The sequence below is a fragment of the Crinia signifera genome, chromosome 2 (genome assembly GCF_055691185.1).
Source record: "Crinia signifera chromosome 2, ASM5569118v1, whole genome shotgun sequence".
Classification (NCBI taxonomy): Eukaryota; Metazoa; Chordata; class Amphibia; order Anura; family Myobatrachidae; genus Crinia; species Crinia signifera.
Window position 1 is genome coordinate 170964057 of NC_139218.1, and position 22318 is coordinate 170986374.

The 22318-nt window shown below is 48.2% G+C and overlaps 1 protein-coding gene across 1 annotated transcript in view; it reads left to right on the forward strand.

The window, feature by feature from the left end:
* The window catches only part of CACNA1S (calcium voltage-gated channel subunit alpha1 S), a 761524-nt gene that overhangs the window by 27000 nt on the left and 712206 nt on the right, over positions 1–22318 (forward strand). The window contains exon 2 of the mRNA XM_083173194.1: positions 20132–20330. Coding sequence (XP_083029320.1) covers positions 20179–20330 — 152 coding nt within the window. The 5' untranslated portion in view covers positions 20132–20178. The remainder of the gene's footprint in view (positions 1–20131; positions 20331–22318) is intronic.

The following is a 22318-nucleotide window of genomic DNA, read 5'->3' on the forward strand; positions in this document are numbered from 1 at the left end:
TTTTACACCATCCTTTTTTAAAATTGATTTAGGAGGCACAGGGAGCAGTGCCACCGGCTATCAATGTTCAGGTTCCAGTAGGAGGAGGCGGGCAGGGGGCGAGGCCAAGCAGCAGGCTGAAAAATCCCATTAAAAAACCTGTATAGGCGGCACCTATAGTGGTGCCTCAGTGACAGGGGGTGCTTTCTGCCTATATTATAGCACGCCCCTGTCACTGAGGCAGCTATGATTGGTGTCACTCTGCTGCCTGTCAGCGCAGCAGAAGCAATCCAGCTGCACCCTCCGCACCGCACCCAAAGCCCCCCCCCCCCCCCCCGCCATCCCCACACTGCGTGCGGGTGCAAGAACCTCTGCACTGCCCCTCCTCCCCTCTTTCCTTACCCGGCGGCTACACGTACCGACACACCGGCTGCCCCCGTCCCCGTCCCCGTCCGGTGCGTGATGGAAGTTTGCAAGTACCTCCTTCTCAGCCCGGATCTCCACACCCCAGCCCCGTCCACGTATATGCCCGGCGTAGACGGCTCCCAAACCTGTAGGCGCCATGCCCAGAGCCTGAGCGTAATTGGTAGCCCCAGGGCAGGGACGACAAGGCATACGGGAGAAAGCCAGAGGTGGGCGAATGCAGGTGCCGGGCACCACATGTGTGGAAGTTTGATCCCGGCTGCTGATGAGTGAAAGCCGGGGAGCAGACAGTGTGAATATATGTAAGGTACATTATGTGTATATGGGCATTTAATCATGTGGGGAAAATGTGTACAAGGCCTTATGTGTATATGGGCATTAATCATGTGGGGCATCAGTGTATGGTGCATTATGTGTATATGGGCATTAATCATGTGGGGCATAAGTGTATGGTGCATTATGTGTATATGGGCATTAATCATGTGAGGCATATGTGTACGGTGCCTTATGTGTATATGGGCATTAATCATGTGGGGCATAAGTGTATGGTGCATTATGTGTATATGGGCATTAATCATGTGAGGCATATGTGTACGGTGCCTTATGTGTATATGGGCATTAATCACTCTAGAGAACCCTGGCGCTTGTAATAGTATATAAAGACTCAAATAGGAGAATATATGGAAATGGTTCCTTTGGCTGCTGCAAGTGCTAAAAGCCTATCATGCTCTAAAAAGGGTTACAAAGGAAACAAAAAGTGTGCACTGCGCTGGAAAGTGGGCATCAGAAGTATATATAACGTTAATATTTTAATTATTATGCTCATGCTGAAAACAATGCATAAATAAAGTGTTTTATTTAAAAATACGTGTCCTGTATTCATTGTTTTCAGCGTGAGCATAATAATTAAAATATTAACGTTATATATACTTCTGATGCCCACTTTCCAGAGCAGTGCACAATTTTTGTTTCTGCTGCCAGTGCCTCACCAACCACTGTCCTCACCGCACATCACTGACACCCTGGCACAAGTCACTATCACTTGTGCAATGGACCGGTCACCAGCTGTGAGTATGGTGTATAAGCCTGCCAGGTTCTGCGCTGGATAGTGATGCTTGTTGTGTACAACAGCCCCCCAGAAGATGTGCAGCGCTGAGGTGGGGAGAGCCGGGGGGTGTAGATGTATCGTCATGCTAGCCTGATCTTCCTGTGGCTGCAGCTAGGGCTCTGCACTATGGCCGTGCTTCTCACAAGGTACTTCATGTAAAGTGTGTCATGCCAGTATGTCATCCAGAGTTATCGTACACCTGGGCTGCGTCAATATGAAGATCGCAAGTTGATGCACTACAGGTCCCAGTATGCACTGTCCCCAAGGGCTGACTGAGTCAGACTTTTAGTGGCACAAATCCTGCATACTGTAGGGGAGCGGGGTGCCAGAATTTTTTGGGCAGGGGGAGCTGCATTTCTAGATACGCCACTGCAGGTCAGTGTGCTGTAAACGCCTGGATGCTTGTCAGGACGAATCCCCCATTTTACATATATGAAGAAGAGCGTCACTCCAGGACATGTGCAAAAAAGACAAAGGGCCATATTCTCTCATCTTCAAAAGTGATAAAATGGAGAGTGATAAACAGCCAGCCAATCAGCTCCTACCTGCCATGTCATAGACTGTGTTTGAAAAATGTCAGACAGGAGCTGATTGGCCGGCTGTTTATCACTCTCCATTTTATCACTTTAGCATCTTAGAGAATCTGTCCCAAAATGCCTGAAATGGCGTAGACCGACCACAGTAAAGTTTTGTCTTTTTTTCACAAGTCCTGAAGTGACGCTTTTCTTTATATATATATATATATATATATATATATATATATATATATATATATATATATATCCACAAACTGCAGCACACATCAGCAGACCCCACCCCCTTTTAGGGCTGCTTCCAAAAATTTCCCGGGCTGGTTTTCTAACCCAATCCGCCCCTGATCACAACGCACGACCCTGTCCCCTACATCACACCATACGTCCCTATCGCCTACATCCAGGGCTATTTTTCAGCAGGCTCCAGCAGGAACTGAGGCCCTTATTCTAGTTCACTCTTTCTGACAAAATATTTCTTAGATGGACAAAACCATGTGCACTGCAGGTGAGACAGGTGTAAAACCCCACCCAAATCTAATTATCTCTGCACAAGTAACACCTGTCTCACCTGCAGTGCACATGGTTTTGTCCATCTAAGAAATATTTTGTCAGAAAGAGTGAACTAGAATAAGGGCCTCAGTTCCTGCTGTAGCCTGCTGAAAAATAGCCCTGCCTACATCACACCGCAAGTCCCTGTCCCCTACATCACACTGCACCTCCCTGGCACCCACATCAAACTGCACTTCCTTGGCACCCACATCACACCGCACGTCCCTGGCACCCACATCACACTGCACGTCCCTGGCACCCACATCACACCACACATCCCTGGCACCCACTTCACACCGCACGTCCCTGGCACCCGCATGACACTGTATGTCCCTGTCACCTACATAACACAGAATGTCCCAGTCACCTACATCACACTGCACATCCATGTCACCTACATTACACTGCACGTCCCCAACACCTACATCACACTACAAGTCTCCTACATCACACAACACGTCCCTGTCACCTACATCACACTGCACATCCCCATCACCTACATCACACTACAAGTCCCCTACATCACACCGCACGTCCCTGTCCCCTACATCACACCACACGTCCCTGTCCCCTACATCACACCACACGTCCCTGTCCCCTACTTCACACTGCACCACTCTGTCCCCTACATCACACCGCACGTCCCTGTCCCCTACATCACACCGTACGTCCCTGTCCACTACATCACACGCGCCAGTCCCTGTCCTCTACATGACATCACACCGCAGATCCCTGTCTCCTACATCACACCGCAGGTCCCTGTCTCCTACATCACACCGCAGGTCCCTGTCCCCTACATCACACCGCACCTCCCTGGCACCCACTTCACACAGCATGTCCCAGTCACCTTCACCACACCGCACGTCCATGTCACCTACATTACACTGCATGTCCCCGTCACTTACATCACACTGCAAGTCCCTTACATCACACAATACGTCCCCGTCACCTGCACATCCCCGTCACCTACATCAAACTGCACATCCCCTCCATCACACCGCACGTCCCTGTCCCCTACATCACACCGTACTCCCTGTTCCCTACATCACACCGCACCTCCCTGGCACCCACAACACACTGTACGTCCCTGGCACTCTCATCACACCACACGTCCCTGGCACCCGCATGACACTGTACGTCCCTGTCACCTACATCATACAGCATGTACCCATCACCATGATCACACTGCAAAGTCCCCTATATCACACAGCACATCCCCGTCACCTACATCACACCGCAGGTCCCTGGCACCCACATCACACCGGACCTCCGTGGCACCCACATCGCACTGCACCTCCCTGGCACCCACATCACATTGCATGTCCGTGGCACCCACATCATACCGCACATCCCCCTGACCTACATCACACCGCACATCCCTGTCACCTATATCACACTGCACGTCCCCTACATCACACCGCACGTCCCTGTCTCCTACATCACACCGCACCTCCCTGGCACCCACATCACAACGCATGTCCCTGACACACGCATGACAATGTACATCCCTGTCACCAGGGACGTGCAGTCAGGGGAGGCAGTGCCTCCCCTGTCATTAATGATTGATCAAATAATACAAAGAAAATACTTATGACACATATTATGTGTCATAACTATATGCTTTATATTATTATAATCATTTCACCCCCATTTTTTTTCTAATTGATTACGGAGGCACCAAGAGCGGTGCCTCGGGTTATCAATGGTAAAGTTTCTGAACTATGGGGCGGGTAGGGGGCGGGGCCAAGTAGCGCGCTGTCAATGCCCATTAGAAAAAGCATTACAGGCGGCACGTATAGCAGTGCCTCAGTGACAGTCAGGGGCATGCTTGCTGCTTATGGCTATATGAAAGCACGCCCCTGTCACTGAGGCAGATGTGATTTGGGCACAGTGGCGCTGCCTCAGTGACAGGGGCGTGCTTTCATATAGCCATAAGCAGCAAGCATGTCCCTGACTGTCACTGAGGCACTGCAATAGGTATCGTTGTCTGTCTGTCCGTCCGTCGTCCCCCCACCCCTCCCCCCAAGCCCCGGCTCCAGCGCTACTCCAGAGAGACAAGCGGGAGAATTATTTGGTGGATCCCTCTCTCCCTGGCCCTGGCACTGGTCCCAGCTCCAGAGCTGAACGTTAGACCAGCGGGGGATAAAAGATTGTCTGCCGCCCAGCGCCGTCCCAAGCGCTGACTGTGACACCAGCGGCTCCCCCTCTCCCCGGGCGCTGGTCCCAGCTCCACAGCTGAGCGTTCGTCCAGCGGGGGATAAAGGTTGTCTGCCGCCCAGCGCCATCCCAAGTGCTGACTGTGACACCAGCAGCTCCCCCTCTCCCCGGGCGCTGGTCCCAGCTCCACAGCTGAGCATTCATCCAGCGGGGGATAAAGGTTGTCTGCCGCCCAGCGCCATCCCAAGCGCTGACTGTGACACCAGCGGCTCCCCCTCTCCCCGGGCGCTGGTCCCAGCTCCACAGCTGAGCGTTCGTCCAGCAGGGGATAAAGGTTGTCTGCCGCCCAGCGCCATCCCAAGCGCTGACTGTGACACCAGCGGCTCCCCCTCTCCCCGGGCGCTGGTCCCAGCTCCAGAGCTGAGCGTTAGTCCAGCGGGGGATAAAAGGTTGGCAGCCGCCCAGCGCCGTCCCAAGTGCTGACTGTGACACGAGTGGTTCCCCCTCTCCCCGGGCCCAGCTCCAGTGGTTCCAGCACTGATCAGCAGCTGAATGTGCTCAGCAGCACTGATCAGCACTGAATGTGACATCAGTGGCCGGGCTCCCCCTCTCCCCCCGGCGCTGGGCCCAGCTCCAGATGAGACCAGCGGGGGAAGTGACTTTTTGGCTGCCGCCTGGCCCCAGCCGCCCAGGCTCCATTTCAGATGAAGAGATCAGCGGGACTTGAAGGCTCCCCCCTCGCCTGACGCCAGCACTGCTCAGCAGTGCAGCTAGAGCTGAGGAAGTGCAATCCCCAGGTCAGTGCTTCCATTCCCCATCCCCAGGCCAGTGCCCCACTATCTAACCAGCTATCCCCTTCCCTAGCCCAGTGCCCCACTATCTAACCAGCTATCCCCTTCCCTAGCCCAGTGCCCCACTATCTAACCAGCTATCCCCTTCCCTAGCTCAGTGCCCCACTATCTAACCAGCTATACCCTTCCCTAGCCAAGTGCCCCACTATCTAACCAGCCATCCCCAGCCCAGAGCCCCCATCTAATCATCCCCCCACCAACAGCCCAGTGCCCCCATAAGCAGGGGTGGTAGAACAATGGGCAGACTCCTTGGCAGCTTGGTGGAGCCAGCACTGACAGGGTCTGCTGGGAGAGCTGGGTCAGGGTAGAAGCTGCTTATGCAGGCGGCTGCTCCCGCACTTGCCTGTCAGCGCAGAAGCAATGCAGACCCGGTGCTCCCAACAGAGCTCGTTGGTGCTGGCTCCACCAAGCTAGTGCCTCACCATCCACTAACCTCACCGCACGTCACTGCCTGTCACCTGCGTCACACAGCATGTCCCAGTCACCTGCATCACACCGCACATCCCTTACATCACACCGCACCTCCCTGGCACATACATCACACCGCATGTCCCTGGCACCCACTTCACACCGCATGTCCCAGTCACCTACATCACACCGCACGTCCATGTCACCTACATTACACTGCATGCAGTGGCGGATTCAGGGGGGGCACCCGGGCACGTATCCCCCTTGTCATTTTGTAGCTGAGGACCAGGGCTTTCCAATGAGCCCAGCCTCGTGTCTCTAGCCCCCCGGGAACTGGAGATATCGCCTGGCAAAGCTGTAACATTTTTTCCCCATAGGATAATATGGGACCCATCAATTCGGACCCCCACCCGGTTCCGACGGCTGCCAGTTCCCGCCCTGGCAACACAGAAGCTTGTGGTTGATCTAATTCAATTTCAAATCGCTGGGCCTTCAAAATGATACCAGGCTGGTTCCAGAGATATTGCGCGTAAACCAATTTTTTTTTTAAATGTAATTTCATGGCTGTTCATGTTCTTTGAGGGCAGATTACTCTGGAACCAAACGTTCCAGTTTCACTGGACCAAAATCATTCAAAGCACACTCAAAAGCTCTTCAATATGATACTTGTCTCATGTAAATGGATCAGTTGCTTCCGAAGATATAGCCGGTTAAATGAGATAACTGGTTAAGGGGGGGGGGGGAGCAGTTGGTTTTCTCTCCCCCTCACACCAGAAAATGCAGGGACTAGGCTGGTGTAAAAGGGGCCAACCTTGGAATGCATTTTCTGGTGTGAAAGGGGTATTATTTCAAATAGCCGGTACCTGCAGTGCTCTGAATACAGCCAGGCTCTGCCACTGTCAGTGGCTATCACTTCTGCCTGGCGACGGCTGTCCCCCATTTACCGCGAGCATGTATTCCCCCTTGGCAATGAACAAGTAAGCCCACATGGCAACGAGCATGGAACCTCTGGCAATGAGCATGGAACCCTTGGCAATGAGCATGTAGATAAGCAGCACTTATGTAGCATAATTTTTAATAGGCATTATGGTGTTTGGCATAATACATAATGGACATAATGGCGTGTAACATTGGGGGAAATTTACTAATATGGATTCGTAGAAAAAAGGTGTATTCGTAGGGAGAAATACACCTTTTTTTTTCGAATTTGTATTTTCGGGATTTACAATCCCGAATATACAACAATTCGTAGTCCTAGTGATGGAACATTCGTATTTGTATTTACAAATACGAATGTCTACACCATCGATAGGATACGACCGTAATCACCATTCAAAAGAATGGTGGTTCCTGATTTACTAAGCAGCCGTATAGAAAATACGGCTGCTTTTGCCCACGAAAATACGGCAGAAAAATAGAACACCATTTTCCTGTCGTATTTGCTTTAAGCCTGCACGGATCAGTCAGATCCGTGCAGGCTGCGGTGTAAAAATAAATAAAAAAATTAATAAAAAAACGGCGTGGGCCCCCCCCACAGCCGAAACCAGCACCAGGCTGACAGAGCCTGGAGCCGGTAATTAAGAATCAGGGAACCCGACAAATAGGGGTTACCTGATTTTTAACAACCAGCCCCAGGCTCCTGCTCTGGGACTGGTTCCCAAAATACGGGGGACAAAATGACTGGGGGTCCCCCGTATTTTAAGAACCAGCCCCAGGCCAAACCAGCCAACAGGGTAATGCCACAGCCGGGGGGAGACTTTTTATGCAAGATCCCCCGGCCAAAGCATTCATCCCTACCGACCAGTCAGCCTGGCAAGTCCCCCCCCCTCCAGGACTTACCTGACCAGGCTGAAGCCTGGTACTGTCCCCGATGCCCCTGGGCGGTGGGCATCGGGCTGATTATGGTGTAAAAAAAGATAAAACTATTGTTTTTTACTGTGGCACTACAAGTGCCAGCAAGCTGGGACTTGGAGAACCACAAGTCCCAGCCTGCTGGGCATTAAAGGGCCCGCTGGCACTTGTAGTTCCACAGTTAAAAAAATAGTACACAAAACACACTGACACACATTTTAAATAAAAATTTAATACACACATCACAAACACACTGATACTTACCTATCTTGATCCCGTCGGTAGGTCGCTGGCTCCGGTGTCGGCGGCTCCAGTGTCGGCGGCTCCGGGGTCGGCGTCCTGTCTGAAGAAAATCCATGGATGGTCTTCTGCCTTCTCTCTTCTTTTCCAGGACTTATTTCTTTCTTCTGTCTTCTTCTTTCTTTACGCTGCCGGCAGCTCCCGGGACTTTCAGAGCTTCAGAGATGTTTCCTCCTCGACGTCTGGACTAAGAATGAATTCTAGCCAATCAGGAGCCAGTAAAGTCGGCTCCTGATTGGCTAGAATTCATTCTTAGTCCAGACGTCGAGGAGGCAACATCTCTCCAGCTCTGAAAGTCCCGGGAGCTATTTTTTAAACTGTGGAACTACAAGTGCCAGCGGGCCCTTTAATACCCAGCAGGCTGGGACTTGTGGTTCTCCAAGTCCCAGCTTGCTGGGGAGGCTTGCTGGCACTTGTAGTGCCACAGTAAAAAAACAATAGTTTTATCTTTTTTTTTTTTACACCATAATCAGCCCGATGCCCACCGCCCAGGGGCATCGGGGACAGTACCAGGCTTCAGCCTGGTCAGGTAAGTCCTGGAGGGGGGGACCCCTTCATTGGGGGGGTCCCCACTCCCCCAGGGCTCCTGGCCAGGGTGACTGGTCGGTAGGGATGAATGCTTTGGCCGGGGGGACTTGCATAAAAAGTCTCCCCCCGGCTGTGGCATTACCCTGCTGGCTGGTTTTGCCTGGGGCTGGTTCTTAAAATACGGGGGACCCCCAGTCATTTTGTCCCCCGTATTTTGGGAACCAGCCCCAGAGCAGGAGCCTGGGGCTGGTTGTTAAAAATCAGGGAACCCCTATTTGTCGGGTTCCCTGATTTTTAATTACCGGCTCCAGGCTCTGTCAGCCTGGTGCTGGTTTCGGCTGTGGGGGGGACCCCACGCCGTTTTTTTTTCCATTTATTTATTTTTAAAAAATATTTTTACACCTTGCAGCCTGCACGGATCTGACTGATCCGTGCAGACTGCTACAAATAATTCGTATTAGCAGCCGTATATACGGCCGCTAATACGAATGGTTACACCATCGGAGGGTTACAAAGCAGTCGTATTTGACTGCTTTGTAATTTCCCCTCCGGAACACGACTTTGCATACGACTGAAACAGTCGTATGCAGCCGTAGGGGAAATACCAATACGAAAAACTAGGTTTTTCATATTGGTAAATGTCCCCCTTAATGTGTAATGGACATTATGGTGTAAATGTTTAATGCGCACCTTTGGTGGACAATGTCCCTGTTTATGAAGCGTATTGTGAATTTTGGCTTAATCTGTGTGCCATTATGTGAATTCTGGCTCAATCCGTGTGGCATTCGGTGAATTTTGGCTCAATCCGTGTGGCATTATTTGAATTTTGGCTCAATCCGTGTGTTATTATCTAAATTTTGGCTCAATCCGTGTGGCATTATGTGAATTTTGACACAATCCATGTGGCATTATTTGAATTTTGGCTCAATCCATGTGGAATTATGTGAATTTTGGCTCATTCCATTTGGCATCATGTGTAAGAGGGAAGTATAATGGGGTCTAGTTTTTTGTTGCATAATGTGTAGAAGTTGTATATAGTGTTGTAGACTACACTCAAGGACACACCCCTGTTGAGTGGCCACACCCCTTTTCTGGAGCGCGCCTTCGGCGCGCGCACAACTACATCCTTCACTTTTGTCGCCATGGTGGGCCTGCATACTTTAAATGCCAGCGCCTATTTTTAATCCCATTCCCACCCTCTCTATGCCGCTCTGTTAGCATGTACACTGGCACCACTAACACCGCCCCTCCCCCACCTAAACCCTCTTTTATCATGGTGCCCCCCCTGTCATTTTATCCTGGATCCGCCCCTGTGCACGAGATACCACAGAGCCCACCTAACCTTGGTAAATAATAGAACATGGACTGTAAAAAGCAGTGTCCCTGAAGGGATTAAAAGCAGAACTGTACAGCACTAAAGGAGTGGAAGCATAGCTGTATACCAGGGTTGCCGACCCTCCCGGAATTTCCGGGAGTCTCCCGAAAATCGGGTCCCCCCTCCCGGCCCCCGGAAGGGTGGGCAACCCTCCCGGATTCAGGGGGCACCCCTGCTGTCCCCCGGATCGCGGCATTAAAATGCCGCAATCCGCGGGTCTCAGAGGAGGGGGCGGAGCTAAAATGTCACAATTGCGTCATTTTAGCCCCGCCCCCTCCACGGAGATCCGTAAATTTACTGTTTTATCATCATGGGGCGGGGCTTAGTGATGTCACGATTAAGCCCCGCCCCCTGAGCGGCTGCTGCAACTCTCCTCTCCGGGCTTCTCCCGGAGAGTAGAATAACAAAGTCGGCAACCCTGCTGTATACTCGGAGCTTGCTTACCACTGGCTGGGCTAGGTCCTCTGAAACTCCGGTGTTCAGAGGAGATGTGCAGTGTGAGCACAGGCAGACTCATGTACTGAGATCCTGGCAAAGTGCTGTGAGAGGACAGAGAATGTAATCCTCCTAAAAGCAGGGCACTGAGAAAGAAACCTAGCTATCAAAGCCTGTAAAAGAGGACAGATGACGTAATCCTTCTAATAGCTGGGCACTAAAGAAAAAATCAAGCTAATAAAGGCTGTAACAGAGGACAAAGGACATAATTATTCTAAAAGCTGGGCACTGAGGAGAAAACCTAGCTATCAAAGTGTCCAAGTTAGCCTCCTGTCAAATAAAATAATCAGTATCTGCAGGATATCACAGATTAGCGCAGAGATTAGTGGCAGAGACACCAGAACACCTACATCCTATTTGGGAAAATTGTAATTAATTACACTAAAGCTGTTAAAATTTGTAAAAATTCATTTTGCATTTTAAATAACCAACTCATAATGGGGAAACACCAACAAGTCTCCGCTGCTGCCAAATTGGAAAAAGGTCCAAGAATACTCCTACTCAAACATCTAATCGCTGTTGGGGGACTCTCGGATCAGGCCACCTCTAGTATAGGTCTGAATTCTGGTATTCCTTCAGCACCGATTAATTTACAACAGGTCATGGAGGCCATAGCTGGTAGTGAGAAAAGGCTTTCAGACAAGATTGAGAAGGTACAATGTGATATATCTCTGATACGCCAAGATATACAATGTATAAGAGAGAGAGTGGGAGAGGTAGAGGTTTGTGTTTCAAATGTGGAGGATTCTTACAATCCAATAAATAGCAAGGTCGACAGTCTAAATCACCAAATGGCTTCAGTGCAGGGTAAACTCCTGGATATGGAGGGACGCCTAAGGCGAAATAATATTCGTTTCGTTGGTTTACCAGAGAGGGAAGAGGGGTCTTCTCCAGAGTAATTACTTAAGGCTTGGCTCATTAATTTATTTGGGAAAGATTCCTTCACATCACAATTTGCAGTTGAAAGGGCTCATCGTATCCCGACCCGTCCACTTCCACCAGGAGCACCGCCTCGTACTTTCATTGCAAAATTTCTACATTATAAGGATAGGGATGCTATCCTGCCTTTGGCAAGCACAAAGGGCCCCTTGATTAAGAACGGTGTGCGGATCTCTGCTTTTCCTGATTTTGCAGCTGATGTGCAGAAGGACAGAGCACAATTTATTCCTATAAAACGTCGCCTTAGGGAGCTAAATTTAGCATATGCCATGATCTTTCTGTCTTGGCTCCGAATTGTGGCCACGGGTGAGACAAAGTTCTTTAACACTCCAAAAGAGGCGGCTGCTTGGTTAGACTGCTACATTCCTGGAGATAGAGAAATTGACCCTGATTGATTGAACAAGCAGCTCATTAGTCTGTTCTCAAAAGCTCTTTATAAAACTAGTTTAACTAATATAATATATGTTTCGCTTGAGAGGATTATAAATATAATCTGTATTCTGGAATTCAGTTCTAGATAATTTGCTTAAGTACTCTGCATTCAAAATATTGTTATTATAAGTGATAAGAAATATTGCTAATTTAAAATGATATACTGTGTTTGACTTCTCTAAGAGGTCCTTTACATTACTTTAAGAAGTTTTCAGAAAATAAGCATACTTGAAGGTTTAATATTAATTATTTTTTGGGTGACCGGGGAGTTCCCCATGTTTTTGGTGGCTTTAATTATTCATTGCTCTCTTTGGCTCTGTGGTGGGAGATTGGGGTGTTAATTGGGTGTATAAATGCATCCTGGCACCTCTTGCTGTCACCAATGGGTTAAATTTGAATTAGTTTATCCAATAAGGTTGACTGTTCGGGATATAGGTATGCCAAGGTTGGGGATGGTATACGGGGTGGGGGGTATGGGTTTTATTATTTTGGGATATTATTTTTTAAACATGAATCATTTAGCTAGTTTACATGATAGTCCTACCAGAAAGATAGGAAGATATGTCTTTATTGATTGTAAAATTTGTTCTCAGCCCTTTTTTATTTTAGCCATTTATATACCGCCTCCGTTCTCCTATGATGTCCTTAAAAAGGCAGCAGCATTTACTGCACAAAATCCGAGTACCCCAGTTATATGCATGGGCGATTTTAATAATTTACTAGACCCAAATATAGATAAATGGAGGAAAAATACTGGTATAGGCTCAAACTGCAGTAAGCCTCCCTTTGCCAACTATGTTGATGATCTATGATGGGTTGACGTGTGGAGATACAAACATCCTAATGTTCACCAATACTCTTGTTTCTCTACATCTTACCAGTCCTTTTCGCGTATAGATCTAGCCCTAGTGTCACCTGCACTTCTACCCAATGTTGTTTCAGTAAAATATGAGGCCAGAGGAGTGTCCGATCATTGCCCCTTGTCTTTGGTGGTAGACGTGGAGTGTCAGAGAGGTCAGTCATACTGGAAGCTTCATCCTTTTTGGCTTTCACAAATAGGGTCACTTGTTGATCTTGAAAAATTATGGGATGGATACTTTGTAGATAATGAAGATTCTGCTTCTCAGGCAACAGTTTGGGACTGCTATAAGGCATATTTAAGGGGTACTCTTATTCAACGTATAGCTGCCCTTAAGTTAGCATACAGGTCAAAGGGAACTGAGCTCGAAACAGAGAGCTGTAGACTAGAGGCTCAATATGTAAACGATGGTTTGGCTGATTCCAAACTTTTATGGGAAACTGCACGGGCCGCGTGGTTAAAACACTTGGAAGATCGTAACTTACGAAGCATGGTATTTAGTTCACATAGAAGTTATCAAAATGCTGACAGAACGGGCAGCTATTTAGCACATTTAGTACACTCTGACCGCCCTGCATCAACAATAGCCCGCTTGATGGATAAATCAGGTTCAGTGGCCACTAATACACCAGATATAGTGAATATATTTTTATCTTTCTATAAAGATATTTATAAGTCACGTATTAACTATATGAAGGAGGAACTGAAGTTATTTTTAAATGGGATAGACCTTGCTGTCCCATCAAATGAGGCTAGAGAAAGTTTAGATGCTGTATTTACTTTGGATGAAGTTGAGGCGGCCATTGGATCTTTTCCTGGGGGTAAGGCTCCTGGATCAGCTGGCATCCCCATTGAATTATATAAGAGTAATTTGGAAATACATGAGTAGAGTTAGAGTTGGGATCGTGGCCTGTCCTTCCCGGTAACCTCTTGTCTGGGATACATGAGTAGAGTTAGGGTTGGGATCGTGGCCTGTCCTTCCCGGTAACCTCTTGTCTGGGATTCCCTAAGAGTCCTAACAATTTTTGACATCCCATCGGGTTTGATGCATGGTTCTGTCAAATCTCACCGTGTGTACACAGCATAACTTTATTTTCTAACTTGTTGTTTATTCCTATATTTATCTATTTTCTTTTTTTGATGTGATGTTTTTGTATTATTATTATTTTTTTATATTTTTTTTTTGTTTATTCTAATTCATGTATAAACACAGTCTATTGCTGTACATTCATTTGATCTGCTCTAGTTTCCAGTAGTGGAACACTTTTTCAATTACTCATGACATTATATTACCATTACGATTAACTGTAGATGATGTTTAACGCTTTATACTGGTTGCTACCATACTGCTCACCATGGACTCATTGCATTTTAATGTCCTGATTGCCTTCTTCATTGGAAATGTCGCCACTGTGCAAATTTTCATATTTACTGTGCATTTTATTGCATGTTATACAGTGCCTTAATAAAAATGTAAAGTAAGCATCAAATCCATAATACATGGAATCACCAAAATGGCACAAGGATCAGCATTTAGTTCAGGGTTGCCTACCTGACCCTATCCTTCATGGAGAAAATGCTCTGTTCCTGGACTTCCCTGGTATGATTCAGAAAGGGGCTTCTGAAAATTTGGGGGCATGGCCTTGCAGAAAGGGGGTGTGGACTCTTGTTGTGAGGCCACGCCCCTGTTTTTTGCCACTATGGGGCATGGCTAGCGGCTCTGGGAGCTGCTGGCTATGTCCTCAGACTGTTGGGCTACGTGAATAGACGCTGTGCGCATGTGCACAGCGTCTATTCACAGGGGACAGGGGCACTACCAACTGCCCCCCACCGCAGGACACTGCCAGTTCCTGCATTAAGTGGGACAGTTGGGAGGTATGGTGTATGGGCCTTTATGCAGATGACTGCTTTTGTCCTGCCTGAGGAAAACATACACTATGCAGTCTCTGTGTGAGAGACAACCTGCTACAAACCTGTAACTGGTATGCTACTGTTATCTGTTTTCTAGTGAGATAGGAGAGTATCCAGTATATTAGTTAGCATCAGACGGCAAGGATTTATTTTAATATCAAAATACTGGACTGATTTGTGACCTCTCAGCTGCTACACCTTTCCATCTACCCCAGAAGATGGTACCTGACCCTCTTTCACAAAGAATAAAACTTATAAAATCTATTTAAAAAGTGTTTTTACAATGGTTGAATACCTTTACAATAAAAAAAATGACTCCACTGATTGTCAGCATACTTTTCATGCATAGGCCAACATAAATTAGCAATCAATTTGGGTAATTTGGCATTTTGCAGATGATTGTGTAAATAAATCTGCAATGGGGTTCACAGATCTTAAAGTGTCCCCTACACTGGTCCGATTTTGGGCAACATTGTTGTTACAAGCCGTCTTTGGCGGGTCTGTGTAATTACAGTCTGACTCCTGTGTTCTCAATGTGCAACGCAGCTGCTGCTAAATTAAACCATTAGCTCTGGCCTTGTGTGTCAAGCTGATTACCTGTAGTAAGTCTCCTCATTAAGGGAGCTTGTCAGCCTTGGCTATTCTGATTAGGAGTTTTTCCTTTATCTCCCATGCTGCCTTTTACCAAGGTACAGCGGTGATCCCTTCCCATGAAGGACAGCCGTGTCACATTTTGCTTTGCTTATCAATTTTATGGGTATTAAGTTTCCCTCTTGTCCGCTCTGGAGGTGTTGGGCACCTTGTTTCCTTGAAAAGTCTTGGTGGCACCGGGGTTGAGGTGAACCTAATTTACCACTTTGGACGTGGCTATTATAGGTGAAGTCTTAGCTCTGCAGGTTTCTATATAGTCTGGAGGGATTAACAGTTAGGGTTGGAATCATGGCCTGTCCTTCCCGGTAACCTCTTGTCTGGGATTCCCTAAGAGTCCTAACAATTTTTGACATCCCATCGGGTTTGATGTATGGTTCTGTGCCCATCAGACCAGAGTCGGAGGTCAGACCTGCAGCACGTCCAACCTCCCACTTGGACCTACTCCCGGAGACAGGGAATGGGGTTGCATGCAATACATTGCATGTCAAAAGAGCGCCGAGAAGGTAACAGGTGGCTCAGAACAGGACGGAGACTGAACCAGGACTGGACTGGACACAGACAGCCACCAGATGACAGCTGAACACTGTCCAAAGACACGAGAGGACCGGGACAGCAGAGTGTGGCTAGCACTCTGTGTGAAACAATATCACCGGTGGGGCTGAGCTGGGCCATATCCCTTTAAAAGGGATCCTCTGGCCAACCAGCCCCCTATAATTTAGACATTCAATTCAGGTGGCCGAGCGCGCGTCGCCCGGCATCCCCTGGCGTCCCCTGGTTGCTAAGCAACCGCCGGGCGCCGCGGCCTGTTCAATGCTATCGTTCCCCGGCCAGGCGGAAGTGATGCGCCGCGGCTGGGCGGATGTGTCCTCACCTGCCCGGAAGCCGCCGGGCGGAAGTGACTGAACTGCCCTACTAAGGGCGTTGTGACGTTGCTGAGAAGTGTATGTCCACCTTTAACCCCTTGAGTGGTATGCCCGGAAATTTTCGGGCACGCCGGAGCTCTTCTAACCCCGCTCCCGAAGCCGCCTGCCACCATACTTTTAGTAGCAATGACGTGGGCAACAGGCTCGGGGATGTTCGGGGCAGCTCGGGGGGGTCTCAGCAGCGCTCAGGCACCTGAGTCCTCCCGAGCCTCCGCAAACATCCCCCAGCCTGTTGAATGTGACAGCTAAGGCAGTGGGGGCTAAGGCAGTGGGGACAGCGGTGGCAGGGAAACTCTGGCATACTAATGCCGGAGCAGAGGTGAGGGAGGGGGGCTTCCAACTGTGGTGGGGTTGTCCTGCCCCAGCAAAACCTACCACGGCTTGTTAAATCTTATTTTCAACAAACATGATTTTTACAAATTAATTGGGCCTGCACCGCACAGTGACAAAACTTCTCCTTTCCATTATTTGGTTTTGCCAATAAATCACATATACGGTGCCCAAATTGCAAGTACATGACAAGAGGTGTAATGCAATGCATGTTCCCGTGCGCATTGCATCGTACCTGCCACCGGAGAAATTCATCACCACCCATCAGGTCTTCAGGAGCGCATGCCGCTGTGAGACATCGCAGGGCTCGCCTGCCTTCCCTACTCTATCCAGGCTCTTCCCATCCAGTGGCAGCAGCAGCAGTAGCTGCTAGGACTCCAGCCACCTCCTCTTCTTTCTCCCTGCTCACTGCCCCCGTTCCCCTCTCCCTCCTTCTACCAAGTGGTGGCAGCAGCCTCGGACAGGTGAAAATCCTCATAAGGCTGCTACTTTCACTGTCCACCAATACTTAATTTTAATAAAAATGCCATCAGCCCGCCACCCACAGCCTGGGGTGGGGTTCTCCTGAAGGGGGGACCCCTTTATTGGGGGTCCTCACTCCCCCAGGGACCCAGCCCGACTAGCCGGGATACGGTCGATGGGTCCACCATAAGATAGTCGACAGTCATTAGGTCGACACCATTGGGTCGACATACTGGAAGGTCGACAGGGGTCTAGGTCGACAAGGGACAAGGTAGACAGGGGTCAAGGTCGACACATGTGTTAGGTTGACATGGGTTACGTCGTCAGTCATGAAGTCGACATGGGTTTTGTGACTGTTTTTTGAGCCTTTTGACTGTCGATCTAACCCATATCGACCTAATGCATATGTCGACCTAGACCCCTGTCGACCGTGTACTTTGTCGACCTAAACCCCTGTCGACCTTGACCCATGTTGACCTAGACCCCTGTCTATCTTCCAGAATGTCGACCCAACGGTGTAGACTCTGTGACCATCTTATGGTCGACCAACTCATCAACACCCGACCAGCCAGGTTGGTCATGGTTTGGCCACGGGGACCTTGTAAAAAGTGTCCCCCGGCTGTGGCACGACACTGCTGGCTGTTTGAGCCTGGTGCTGGTTTCTGAGATATGGGGAACCCCTACTCCTTTTGTCCCCTATATTTTGGGAACCAGAACTGGAAAAAGAGCCTGGTACTGGTTATAGAAACACAGGGGAACCGCATCATTTTAATATTTCTGTAACCAGGACCGGCTCAATGTGCCCGGGGCTGGTATAGCTAAGCGGGGTGGGGGGGGGGGGGGGGGGCACAGTGTTATTTTTACATTATTTATTTTTCTACTTTTTACACTTACAATATACCCAGTTTGCACTGCCACAAAAACCATGATTGTATGCAAAAACCGAATGATTGTATGCAATATCTCACAAGTGTATGGGTAGCTTATAAAGTAAGATACATTGCATGCAATTTGTCACGGGTTGATAAATTCCATGCAATATATCTTATGTGAAATAAGCACTCAAGTACAAAATCTGACACGCAGGACTCATGGGAAGCTGCTAGGGAGTTCAAGGGAAATCGGATGCAATTTTAAGCCTCAGATAAATTGCCCTAGTGTATGGCCACGTTTAGATTTGGGTGAATTAATTTTTTAGTGTGCCGGCTAAACACTGGCAGCTTTATATTTACACTGTAATTTAGATTTCAGTTTGAATACACCACACCAAAATCTAAAGGCCCCCTATCTGCTAGTGCAATTTGGGCCCTTTTTATATGATTTTGAGGGATCCGGCTGAGGAACCGGATGAAAAGGGGCAAATTTGCATGTGTTTAACTTCCGATCTGTTGCACTGTTCTGTGCGCATTGGATCTAAACTGTAGATTGTCACTGCTGCAGTAAGGATCCATCGGATACCATGGCGGGGAATAGAATTGCATGATATTTATCGCATGCAAAAGGTCCGCATTCGATAGATAACATTCGATCCTGGTCCCCGGCAGCTCAAGGGGGATTGGGTGCAACTTCTGCCCTCAGAAAATGTGCAGTAGTGGATGGGGGGTTTTACTCTCTATGCATATGTTACATTTGCCCTACTTGCAGTGCACATGGTTTTGCCAATTTCAGAAAGATTTTGTTTTTGCTATCAGGTCTGAATAAGGCCCATAGATTTAATATAAAAAAAGTTTTTAGATAAATTAATGCAATAAATATTAATTTGACAAAATTAAAAAGAATAAGAATTAAGTATTTATATTTAAACGAAGAAATTTAATTCTAAATTAGATTGATCCCTTAGAAGACTTTTGAGAATAGTATTTCATGCAGTGCAGGCATGTGAACGTCCATTAAAGGTTTTGCAAGCATGCTATTGACTATTATTGATTTTTGTTGCATTTGTGTAAATTACAGCAATGTACTGTATACTGTATTGTGCCTGAAAGGTAAATTGGGAATCAGAGACGTTAGAACATTTCTATGTTTGGGAGCAAGATATCATCAGACTTTGGTGCTCCCCATACACCCCCTTTCCAACTGGCCTGGATGCAAGTAGTCTGAGGAAATTCTGTTCCTTTCCCGGCTCCACCACCACCAGCAGTTCTTCCAGTAGCTGCTGTTTTGCTGCTGAGTGTGCTGCTGGTGGCAATAGAGCCTGCAGATGAGCAAAATCGTCCTTGTAGAGTTTAAGATGGGTTGAAGTAGCTCTGTCCAAGGATACCATCAGAGACAGGGTGGCCAGGGGTACTCAACCCTGCAACACCCTTATTTATTTATTAGCACTTTCTTATATAGCGCACACAGATTCCGCAGCGCTTTACAGAGAGAATATTTGCCCATTCACATCAGTCCCTGCCCCAGTGGAGCTTACAATCTATATTCCCTATCACATGTACACGCACACACAGACATTCTAGGGTTAATTTTTTGGGAGCCAATTAACCTACCAGTATATTTTTGGATTGTGGGAGGAAACCGGAGTACCCGGAGGAAACCCACGCAAGTACGGGGAGAATATACAAACTCCGCACAGTTAGGGCCATGGTGGGAATAGAACCCATGACCTCAGTGCTGTGAGGCAGTAATGCTAACCATTACACCATCCGTACTGCCCTTCACCTTAATCAAGCACTGGCAGTTGTGGTGAGCATTATAGTAATAGCCTGCACAGTCCCTGCACACTGTACTTAGAAGGTGGTGTAATGTGTGGCCTATTAAGTTAAAAGGCTGCAAATTACATCTCCTTCTCCATGCAGTAGATTGAAGTGCAGCCTTTTGCTATAACGCACAGCTAATGACGGTCCGTGGCTGCCGCTCCTCCGACCTGACAAATACTGTATTTTTTTTTGGGGGGGGGGGGGGGGGGGGGAGGAGGTGTCAAGTTGCCTGTTTCTGCACCTACTGCATTTTGGGAAGAATAACACCTAAAATCAACATGTAATACCATTTATGTTCTTTTGTCCATGTTTCATCTTTGCTATTGTGCACAATAAATGGAACTGTAAATATTTTTTTTTGTCCATATTAGGATCTGGCTGAAAAAGGAAAGCAGAGCTGTAAGGTGACATAAGAAAGATGGATCCAAGGGGAACAACAGTTGAGGAGGGAGCGCAGAAGAAAAAGAAGAAACCTTTAGTACCACCTTCCCCACGTCCACCTCGCTCACTCTTCTGTCTTGGCCTTCAAAACCCATTCAGAAAAAGTTGCATTAACATTGTGGAATGGAAGTATCCTATGACACGTCATAACATTTTCATTAGAGATGCTGATATCTGAAAAATAGTGCGTTAGTCTGTGGGGCAATGTAAAATTGCCAGTGGGAGTGGCAGCTGCGGGTGTAGCTGCCCCATTGTCAGCCACTGTTACCTGGCTGCTGCTACAAAATACAGGCTGTTCACAAGAGATCTCATTAAAGTAATGAGATCTTGTGAATATGCAATGGAGCCAGCCAGAAGGCAGGCACACAGCACATCAGCAATAGGCTGATGCGCTATGGGCACTGACAGACATCAGTGGAGAGGGGGGTTTGTGCTTCCTGCTTTGCCTCAGTAAAGAGGTGAAGCGGGAAGAGACATGCCAGCATGATACTGCATGTGTCAGGATCAAACATCTCCCCAATTGTGAGATAAAGTATACTGTTTCCAATACATCTAATGGGGTGTACACATGGGCCAAACTGGCGGCCATCGATACCGATTTGATATCAACGGCCGGCAGATTGCTGGCATCTGCCAGGAGGGAGGGATGGTGGGAGGATGGTGTGCGGGGGGGAAGGAAGCAGCACGGCACTGCTTTCGATCAAACAGATCAAAGCAGAAATAGTCTTGCCTGCCAAGTCTGTTTCTGCTTACGATAGTGATGCCGTGAGGCCGCGCATCGGGATTGAATCTTAATTGAATGCATCAAACACTCATGTTGACCTTGTCACTGTTGACTACTTTCACATTAACCTTTTGTTTGTGTCGATCTTCTGCTACTGACAATCTATAGCCAGCCGACCACGTGATTGTCATTCTAGATATTGTTGTTCTGCTATACCGTAACTGGTTAATGGGACCCCCAACTAAAAGACCCAAAGTGTGTGTGTTTTCTCTTTATGTTTCTATTTTTAAATAAGGAAACATTCATATCTCTTTTTTGTATATATTAACTAACTTTCTATATTAACATCTGTTCTTTCTTTGTTCACCCTGAAAACAACATCTAATACTATGGGCGAAATGTAATAGGGTGTGATTTTTGGACAAGTTCCAAACTCGCCAGAAATCGCACCTTTAAAAATCGCGTTTTTTGCTGCGAATTCGCATTTGTAATGAGATGCGAATTAGCGGCAAAAAATGTGATTTGCCGCGATTTCGGGCAATTTTTAGTCATGAAAATGTGCGCATTTTCAGTCATGAAAATGTGCGCATTTTCATAAATGCGATTTTGTGCAAAAAAAAAAAGTTAAAAAAAAACCGGCGTGGGGTCCCCCCTCCTAAGCATAACCAGCCCCGGGCTCATTGAGCCGGACCTGGTTCCAAAAATACGGGGGGACAAAGAGCATAGGGGTCCCCCGTATTTCTGAAACCAGCCCCGGACTCTTGGACCGGTCCTGGTTCCAAAAATACGGGGGACAAAAAATCTGGGGGTCCCCCGTATTTTGAAACCAGCACCGGGCTCCAACAGCCCGCGGTGTCATGCCACAGCCGGGGGACACTTTTTATACAAGGTCCCCCGGCCAAAACATGAGCACCGTGGCTGGTCAGCCTTGGACGGGGTACCTGGAGGAGTGGGGACCCCCCCCAATAAAGGGGTCCCCCCCCCCCCAGGCTTCACCCGTCCAGGGCTGAAGCCCGGGGCTGTCACCGGCGTCCGTGGCCAGTGGACGCCGGCCTGATAGGGTTAAATCCATCATACATATCATTACATTGCTTTATACCCGCGAACTACAAGTGCCAGCAGACCTCCCCCGCATGCTGGGACTTGGAGAACCACAAGTCCCAGCATGCGGGGCATTAATGGGCCCGCTGGGACTTGTAGTCCACCTGTAAAAAGAATGTTTATAAAAAACACACACACAGAGAAGTAAAAGTTTATTACACACACACACCTCACTTTTACACCAGCGTTACTTACCATTCCTGGATCCAGCGCTGGTCTGGCTGCTTTACAGCCGGCTCCCCCCGAACTGACAGGCAGCGGGGAGAACCGGCTTTCTCCGTTGCTTCTACCA